Here is a 9,663-nt window from a genome sequence, read left to right as displayed (position 1 = left end):
GGTTTGGGTACCACCTCCCGGCGGTGGGATGGAGACGGCTGCCCCGCACCAACCTCCGAGTGGAGAGCCTGGGAGAGGAGCTGCGTCTGGATGCAGGCGGCAGGGACACGGTGCATCCCAAGGGGTCAACACCAGGGAGAAATCCCTGAGCTGGGACAAAAAGCGCCGAGGATCCCCAAAGTCCCCTCCCATGCCCCTGCAGCCTGAGGCAAAGTCTCCCTGCTTTCTTCCCCTGCTCCCTCTCCCTCCCCCCCCCCCCCCCATGTTTATTATTTCCCCTTTGACGCATCTCTGCTGAGCCGAGCTGCAGCCGAGGCCAATTGATTATATGAAGAAATTTGGAGCAAGTCGGTGAACAGCTGCAACCTGCCCCCAGGGACGCGCGGGATCGGCGCAGACAAAGGAGACGAGCCGCAAACTTGCTTCGGGGTGGCTGAAGAAGCAGGGAGAGGGCTGGGGGTTTGCAAGGGAGAGGTCTGGGGGTGATGGAGAAGGGGACCGCGGGGCCTCTGCTAGGCAGAGGTGTATGGTCAAGCAATGGGTGGCTTCGGAGCCAGGGCAGCACCAATTTCCCCAGGGTATGCGGGAGAGAGAGGTGGTTTGTCGGGTGTGTTTGGAGATGCTGATGTCTGGACCAGATGTCCTCATCCCTCTGCTGTCACCAGAAGGACCGGGCCGTTTGGGGTCTGCTTGTCCTAGAAAACCCAAGGCGGGCTCCAAGCAGCGACTGCAGACATGGGGAAAGGCAAAGACATGGCGTGCACCCCATCTCGGAGCGAGCCCCAGCCTGGCTGGTGCTTGTAGGATCCTCTGAGCACCAAGAGGACGCATCCCAGTCCCCTGGCCGGAGCGGTAGATGATGGTTTCCCTCCCACCACCTCCTTTCACAGGCACGGCCGCAGCCATCCACTCCTGCCTTGGAAAACCCACCACCACCGCCAAACAGCGCAAGGAAGAGACAGTTAAAAACAAGATTAAAAAAAAAGAAAAAAAAAAAAAAAAGGGAAGCCGGGCACTCCAAGTTCAAGATCTCTCTTTTGCTGGCAGTTTAATTCATTTCCCCCTCCCCGACTTCCTTGTGAACTCATAAATAATAAATCCTTGCACAGTCTGAACAGCCAAGACAAACAAACGCTGGGGCACACCGCATACAAGGGTGGGTTGGTTGGTTTTTCCGCCGTGGTCATTGTTTTTTTTTTTTTTTCTTCTTATTTTCTAGTTTTCCGTTCCCAAAAGTGCACAACAACAGCAAATAAATAATAACATTTATCAATAAATTAATTCAATAAATATCCTCGTGGCACAGAGACGTGGCTGGTAAGTGGAGGGGAAGGGTGGGCTGCCCTGCTCTGTATTGCTCTGCCCCTGCCCCGCTGAGTGCTGCAGTGATGGGGGCACCAGCTCCAGAGTCCGCTGCTCCAGCCCTCAGGGGTCCCACATTCCCTGGGGAGTCCTTGCGAGACAGAGGTAGCGATCGTTCTCCCTGCTTTTACGGGGAGGGGGAAAATGAGGTACGGAGCGAGGCGGCGCTGGGAGCTGGCGGCAGAGGCAGGGGTGGGACGGAGCCAAGGACTGCGAGGTCCCGGGAAGCCCAGCTGGGGCTTGGACAGAAGCACGGGCAGTGGCCAACACCTTGGGAGGGCACAAAGCTGAGGGGAGGACCCCAGAGAGCAGAGGGGGGCAGGTGCTGGGACCCCCCACTCCGGCTCTGGGGGTTTGCTGGACATGGCACTGGCTCTCTCACCATGAACATCTCGTCTCTGGCACACCAAAGTCCATCACCCCCAGCACTGACCCCGCGGGGGAGGACCACTGCCTGTCTCCTGGTGATGTTCAGTGCAGGGCAGCTCCAGCCCATTCCCCGTGGGCCAGGCTGTGGCTCTGCTCCCAGCCCGGAGCGTTGGCTCAAAGCTCAGCCAGCGGTTTCTGCATGGTCCTGGTCCCCACCTGGGCTCTGCTTGTGCTCTTGCCACTGCCAGTGCAAAATTAACACTTCAAACAAACACACCCCCATAAAACAAGGCAAAACATTCACTCCTGCAATGAGCTTTCCCCAGCCTCAGCGTGCCCTCGCTGGAGGAAAGGCCGCTCAGCTCTGCTCTCCCTTCCCGCTCCTCCTTCTCCCAAAGTGCTGACCCATGTTAGGAGGGGCCAGGAGAGCCCCGGCTGCTGGGGCAGAGGGGCTGTGCCTGCTTTCCCCCACCTCCAACCCTGCTGCCCTGCAAGCCGCAGGTAAAGTGCAGTTTACCCCAGCAGAGCACATGCTGCAAAAGGTCACGCTGCACCAGTGCCATACTGGTGTAAATGGTGGTGGTGGGGGGTGCAACACCTGGGGGCAAAGCCTCTTCGCACATGAGCCCTGGCGGCACTAGCTGTGCTGCAGAGGAGGGACGTGGTGCTGGGGGAGCTGAGTGCCGGAGTGCCCCCGTGCCAGGCTTGTGACCCCACTCCGGCCTTTTTCACCAGGAGCACCGAAGGGGAGAGAGAGGAAGAGCGGGGAGGGATGAAGTGCTGTGCGGGGAGGTCGGGTACCCCGAGGTGGTCGCATCCGTCAGTGCAGCGGGCCAGGCCAGGGGGGCTTCACACTGGTCGTGCACTAGTGCAAAGGAGGGTTGGGCAGCGAAGCCTGGGGTGCACAGGTCTGGGGAGCAGGGTGCTGAGCTTCAAGGAGACCAGATATGCAATGGAAGGGCTTGGAGAACCCCTGGGTGCTGCTCCAGCCTGGCGTGGGAGCGGGGCTCCGGGCACCTCGCAGGCAGCACAGCGAGCAGGCGTGCCTCTCTGCTCCATCTCGAGGGGAACCTGCTGCTGTCGTCGGTGGAAAGCATGGCCAGGTCCTGGCAGGTCTGCACCACACTTTGTGCTTCCTTTTGGGGTGTCAAAAGCCCAAGGGCGAAGACAGCGGAGCTGCTCTGTGCCCGAGGATGCTCCTGGGCTGTGCTCCCTCTGTGGAGGGGACGGTCTGGACAAGTGCCCAGCACGATGCCAGGGGCAGAACAGCAGCAAACAGACAAAATGCCCAGACTGGCCATGCTGGTGGGGCAGCTGGTGGCAGAAGGTGCAGACAGACAGATGGATGAGACCCTGGGACTGCTTGGGGCTGCAGTGTTTCACAGGTCCGTTTTTCTGCAGATTGTGTGAAAGAGGTGATATACAGACACAGAGACTCGGGCTCGGTGGCTCCTGCTGCGGGTCAGGGAGCGGACGTGGTGGCCAGGCTCAGGATCCCGTAGGCAGCACCAGAGTGATGCGAAGCAAAAGGACAGACAGAAGTCGGGAGCATACGCGGCCAGCGCAGGCTTCAGGCAGCAGATCCAGCAGGACAGACAGATGGCTGACGGACCAAACAGCCTGACTCAGGCAGGATGGAAAGACAGATGGACGCGGGCTTGGTGGTGGGGAAATACAGAACATCGTTCGGATAGCGGGTAGAGCAGAGAGCTGGGGACTCGGTCCATTTGAACAGACGGATGAACACAGGCACAGCATTTTGGATGCCCCAACATGTGGTTCAGGTCATAGATGGACAGAGGGACTTGAGCGCTTGGCTCAGATGCCCAGCACATGTTCAGGTGGGAGATGTGGCAGACAGACTGAGGGACGCAGGCTGGGCGGCTCAGACATCCAGCACGTGGTTCAGGTAGGAGATGTAGCAGATGGCCAGGCGGAGGATCTCAATCTTGGAGAGCTTCTTGTCCGGCGGCAGGGTGGGCAGCAGCTTCCGCAGCTCGGCGAAGGCCATGTTGAAGGCTTCGACGCGGATGCGCTCCCGCGTAGCATGGGCTGTCCGGTATTTGGCCGTGGCACGCCGTCGGCGTCGACGCTCCTCCCGACTCAGGTGTTGCAGGTCTTTCTTCATGGCCTCACCTGGCTCGGCTATCCGGGACTGAGCGCACAAGCCAATGCCACCGGCGTCCTCCGTGCTGCCCGCGCGGCCACCGCCGCAGTCGCTGAAGACGGACTCGGACTCGGAGTGTGTCGGGGGCAGGTCGATCTCGGTTTGGTCCGAATTGAGCATCATCTTCGCAAAAGAGGGATGGACGGACAGACAGGTGCTTCAGAGAGATGGTACGTCAGGGGGACAGACTGACCCGGGCACGATGTCGCAGCAGAACGGCTCTACTTGAAAGAGAAGGTCTCTGGCTCACAGCAACCCCCTGGTTATTCTCCTCCTCTTCCTCCTCATCACACACCGCCTCCGCAAGGGAATTCCAAAATTTTCCCTTTTCCCCAGAGAGCTCGTTGGGTGAGCGACAACTTTCACAATAAATAATGTACGAGAGATGGCAGGACTCAAGAAATAAGATAAATAAATAAATATCCTCTGCGCGCGCGCTCATGCACAGGGACCACGGGCTCTTCCGTGCTGCCGTGGCAGGACCCAGTTTCGGAGCCGTCAGGTGTCAGAGCCGACCTCCTCCTGCGTGCTCTAGAAAACAGAAGCACAGGGGCTCTCAGCATCGCCCAGAGACACAGCCGGAGAGCTCGGCTGCTCGCTCCACCTGCCCTGCGGTGCTGGCCCCAGCCGGAGCAGGGGACACTCTGTCCCCGCCGGGCTGGGGCTCCGGGTCCCCAGTCACGGGTGGCGGGGAGGGAGCCGGTGGGGTGGCTCTGGGAGAAGGTGGAAGCCATTTCTCCTGGCTCTCCGGAGAGATGACAGGTGGTGGATGAGCAAAGGGGAAAAACAGACTGCAGGGGCGAGAGGAAGGGGGGCTTATTGTATACTAAATGAGCCCGTATGTCATGGATCCTGGCACCCCCGACATATGGAACCCAACACAGCTGCTTTGCTTGATGTGTCCAAATAGACGCTGGCTCCCCGCTCCCTCCGGGACGCTGTGCCGCTGGCCGGGAAAGCTGCCTCTCCTCTCCCTTCTCCTCCCCCCTGCTGCCTTCCCCGCACGGCTCCGACACCGGGCCCCAGGTCCGCACAGATGCCTCCAGCACCCCAGGAGCATCGCTGGGAAAAGCAGGTCTTGCTGCAGGCGCGTCTGCCCCCTGGGCAGGGCAAAGGCAGCGGTGGAGCAGGGGAAAAACAAACTTTGGATGGGGAATAGCCGCTGCTGGAAGAGATAGCAGCCTGGCTGGGAAGCCAGCCAGGCAGAGATGTACAACATATTACTTCTCTCAGGCCTGACAAGCTTGTAATGAGCCATACGACTGAGAAATGGAAACTAAACTAATATGGACAGGTGATGACTGGGAAGAAATAGTCTACATCCCGTTTTAAAAGACCGGCAGCGGGCAAAGCCCTTGATGTGCATTCACAGAAGCGCTGCTCAAGAAACACAAGGAACCCCATAAGCATGTATAGAAATGTCTGCATGGCCCCTCTGAGCCCCCCCTGCCAATATATGTGGCTGTTCCTGTGCACGCTTACACAAACACACATGTACACACACAGAGACACATTTCCCAACACATATGTGCAAATGTTCACAGTCAAAAACTCCTCTGTGAGAATCCCACATCCGTTTACACACCATTTACACCCATGCTTGTAAATCTACCCCAAGTCAGGCATCTCTGTGTGCGTGCACACACGCTCACCCTTGCGCTGTGAGATTCAGATTCCACTAAAAAAAATTATCCTGGCCTTTTTTCTTCTATAACACAAAACCTTTCAGCTATGCATGAGAGTACTGGTAATCCATCTAAATCCTAGACAAAAAGTTACTCCTGTGAAGCTCTTAGGTGATGGAAGGGCTGACGGAAACGTGGCTCTCGGGATCTGTGGAGATGCCCTGTCAAGGCTGGGAGCTTGCAATAAATCGCACTGTCCTTGGAGCGCGGCTGAGTTTGGGTTTGTGTTTAACTTGCTCTCCCTGCGACCAGCCTCAGGGACAAACCAGCCAGGGACCAAGAACCACGGCCAGCGCAGCAGTGTGTTACCTCAAGTTCCCCAACGAGCCCCATCTGCTGCAGCCATCCGCTACAGCCGTGACTCGTGCACCTTGCTCAACCCTCCCCATTCCCCTCCTGCTTTAATTTCTTTTCTCCTTCTGCTCTTGTGCCCTTCCTGCAGAACCTGGACCTCCTCTCTGGCACCCGGCAGTGGCAGGAGCACTCGTGCCCTGCTGGCTGCTCTGCCCTTGGGAGCAGCGCACCCGTGGGTCATCACCACCCAACGCAAGTCCTTCATGGCTGGTGAGCAGCTGCAGCCCTTCATGGCCAGCTGAAGGCTTGTTGCCACGGCCATGTTTCCCTGCGTGCTGCCGGTGCCACCCCACTCCCACTCACAATAGCCATCCCTGGAGCATTGCTCCCAGCCACCGTGGCTTCCGGCAGCGGGGCAGGGATGCTGCTCCGGCTGTGAGCGCCAGCTCCATAAAGGCTGCAGTTGGGCCAGGAGAAAGAGGGAAGGTCAGCTCTGGGGTTGGACACGTGCCACAGCAGCTCTGCACGTTCAGCTCCTGGGCTGTGGCGAGGATTTGGTGCGTGTACGTCCAGGATCATGCTCATTTGTGCACAGCTTCGCTTTAATATACTCTCCCCCCTGCTCTCAGGGACAGGGAACTGCGTTTGATCTCATGCACTAGCTTCGCTGCTCTTCTGCCTCCCTCTTACCCCAGCACTGCTGCTCTGAAAACAACAGGCCTGTTCTCCTCTTGCTCTGCACGCTCAGGCGCTGCCCCATCCCACCGGGGCCATGCGGGAGGTGTGCTCCTCGTGTGGGTCAGCCACCCCGGCAAGAAGCTGCAGAGCGGCTCTGCTGCCTCCTGGCCCCATCGTTTCAGCACAGGGCAGGGAAGGAGACAACCAGCTGCCTCTTGTCCCCTCCTAGAACACCAGCACCAGGGCACGAGCGTGTCACTTCATCCTGGAGCAGGGGAAGCTGCAAAACCTCCTTCTCCTCGGGCAGATGGGGATGGTGACCTGCCCAGGAACAGCCCGGGAACACACACTGCTCTGCCGCAGTCCGCAGAGGGCACAGGCTGTGGGACAGGTTGCTGTCGCCATCTCAGCATCCTGGTGAGTAAATTGAAGGTGTATCAAACACTGGAGGCAGGAGTCCTGCACAGGGGTCTCAGTCGCAGAAGGATGTTAGCAGGAGACACGGGATCATTTGCATGAAGATGACTTTCAGTACTGGACCCAAATAAACTCCTTAGCCCACTGCTCCTCCACTGGGTTAGTCCAGTCCTCAAAAGCTTTTCCTTCACATGGGTGACTTGCGTTCTGAGTGGCTCCTTTTCCTTCAGATGAACTGTAAACTGTCATCTTCCCAAATTCATCTATTGCAAGAACCTCTTCTCAACCTACGCTTGCTCCAGTCCTGCCTTCAGCAAAACCCCAGCGATGCTTAAGCCCCCGCTGGGAAGCAATGCTACCCAGCTCCCTGCTTGCCCTTTCCCTTGCCCTCCAGACCAGCAGAAGACTCTCTGGCCAAGCAAAGTGTGCCTGGGACCCACTTTGCGGCCATCTGACTGGAGGTTCCTTTGCTTTTTCCTGGTCAGGAATCCCCCGTGCCAGCGCCAAGCCCAAAGTGAAGGATGCGCACGGGGGCTTGTGTGTCAAACCTTGCACCGAGGTCAAGCTCCCTTCCCGAGACAGCCCGCAGCTTTGTGCTCCCTTCCCGCGCAGACCACGCAGCTGATCTCGCCATCCCCCTCCCCACCTGCCACGCTTCCCTTTCCACAGCATCAAACCTCGCAGCAGCATCCAGGGGCGCTGCTAACCCATCCCCAGGACACCTTACCCCCAAGCTGATGACCATTCCCAGGCTCCAGATTTTCCCTTCCAGCAGGATGAAGCTCAAGTAATCCAGGGAGCAAGGAACTGCTTGGCTCATCCATCCATCGAAGAGGCAGAAAGTTTCTCTGGGTGTACGCAGCGTCCTGCGCCGTAGGATGGACTTGGGGGGGTCAGGGAGAACCCCGGCAGCCTTGGGGCCCAGGCATGCTACTCCTTGGGCAGGAGTGCGAGTGGGCCACCGCGCGTTGAGATGGACACCCCAAGGAGGCATGTGCCCCATATGCTATATATACATCCCAGCCTCGCACGCCGAGTCCGACCCCGGCTGCCTCATTGGCCGCTCCGGTGCTCCCCCCCTCATAAATATTAAAGTCAAGAGAGGGGATGCCATTGGCTGTGCGGGAGGTTGGAGCCCCCGGGAGAGGAGGGAGGTGGAGGTTGGATGTGGTCCTGGAGGGTGGATGGAGGTGGTGGGCTGGGAGGGAGGGAGGGAGAGAGGGAGGGAGGAGGGTGGGGGTGCTCCGGGAGAAGGCGACATCTGTTCTCCATGCATATTTCATAAAGGAGAAATAGAGAGATGGGAGCAAACGTGGAAAGGGGAGAGGGAGAGACAGGCAGGCAGGCAAGTCTCTGCGCCGGGGTGGGACGAGGAGCAGTGACTGCAGAAGTGGGACCAACAGCACAGCCTTCCCAGTGGCTCCCAGTGGCACGCAGCCTCCGCAGTGTGGGCGCGTGTGGGAGCGGGGCTGCGTGGCCACGCTGTGCCAGCATCCACGCATGTCTGTGTGCGGGCAGCTGCATGATGCGTGGGTCTGCGGGCGCCTGTGTGGAGCGGGTGAGCACCGGTGGGGTGCCCGGACCACCGACAGCCTCTCCCAGAGAGGCTGTACCAGCAGCAACAACTGTCCTGTAGGTCCTGCCTGAGCGCAGCTGTAAAATTCACCTGTAGCAAAGTTCACTGAGAGGAGAGAAAGAAAGTGAAAGAAGGCGGTACCCGGAACGCACAGGTACTGCTCTGCAACACCGATCCTCTATCTAACCGTAAAACAACGATTGCTTTTGTGGGTTAGGCTGAGCCTCTGCCTCTCACCCTTCTCCAATTTCAAATGTTCCCTTTAAACTGTCCTGAGAAAACCTTCCCTAGTTTGTCATCCTCATCAGTGAACTCCCTGCTCCAAAATTCCTGTATCCCCCGTCCCACGCGTATCCATGTGTGTCCTCCCAGACCCCCCTGCAGTTTGCTTGCTGGAGTCTCCTACCTTCGCCTTCTTCCACCCAGCACTGGAAATTGCCCGCCACCCCCCTTCCCCTCCCTCCCATGCACTGGGGGCTGGTTCCCCCTCCCCTGCAGGCGAAGCCCAGGTGATGGGCACTCGCACCTGGGCGGACTCCAGCCCGTGGCACGGCTCAGCAGATGGTCTCGGAGTTTGCAGGGCGAGCGGCGGACGAGGCAGAGGGATCAGGTGGCAGCGAGAAGCCTGCCTCACCATTGCTATGGCACCGATTATAAAACAATATTCGCCTAATGAGCTCGTGGCAATAGCCACATCCACCCCGAGACTACGGCGCGCAATGCACAGCATGCCTGGGTAATGCACTGCATGCACCGCACGTCGTGCCTCCCGCCCGCGCGCCCCGCGCACGCTTCTCACACGCACAAATCACTCCTCGCTCACGTGTGGACATGCAAGCAGCACATACGTGTCCACACAGGTGTGCGCACCCTTCCCCAACCCTTCTCAGCCCCTGTAGCCCCCTGCCCGCGCACACACGTCCCCCTCCTCCCTCACTGCAGCGCTCCGCCTGGGCCCCCCATCTCCCCCGAGAAGCCTGATGGGCTGTTTGTATTTTTTCCTCGCTCTGCCCACCCCCGGGGCCAGCTCCTCTCCCCCTGCCAGGACGCCAGCAGGGCCCCACCTCTCTCTGCAGCTGATGCTGGGCTGCTCTGGGCATCCTGCCGGGCTGGGC

General features: G+C 59.0%; 1 protein-coding gene across 1 annotated transcript; it reads right to left on the bottom strand.

Moving 5' to 3' along the window:
- Positions 1-1,204: 1,204 nt before the first annotated feature.
- On the bottom strand, positions 1,205-8,020 carry NHLH1 (nescient helix-loop-helix 1). The gene is made up of 2 exons (XM_037371128.1): positions 7,700-8,020; positions 1,205-4,429 (listed from the first exon to the last, which is right to left on the bottom strand). Exon 2 carries the CDS (start codon positions 4,019-4,021, stop codon positions 3,617-3,619), a length of 405 nt encoding a protein of 134 aa, XP_037227025.1. The 5' UTR covers positions 4,022-4,429; positions 7,700-8,020; the 3' UTR covers positions 1,205-3,616.
- Between the last annotated feature and the right edge of the window lie 1,643 nt (positions 8,021-9,663).

Source organism: Falco rusticolus, chromosome 19 (genome assembly GCF_015220075.1).
Source record: "Falco rusticolus isolate bFalRus1 chromosome 19, bFalRus1.pri, whole genome shotgun sequence".
Classification (NCBI taxonomy): domain Eukaryota; kingdom Metazoa; phylum Chordata; class Aves; order Falconiformes; family Falconidae; genus Falco; species Falco rusticolus.
This window is presented reverse-complemented; position numbering and strand designations above follow the sequence as displayed.

Coding starts and splice junctions, on each gene's coding strand:
- NHLH1 (XM_037371128.1), bottom strand. CDS start 4,021: ATGATGCTCAATTCGGACCAAACCGAGATCGACCTGCCCCCGACACAC.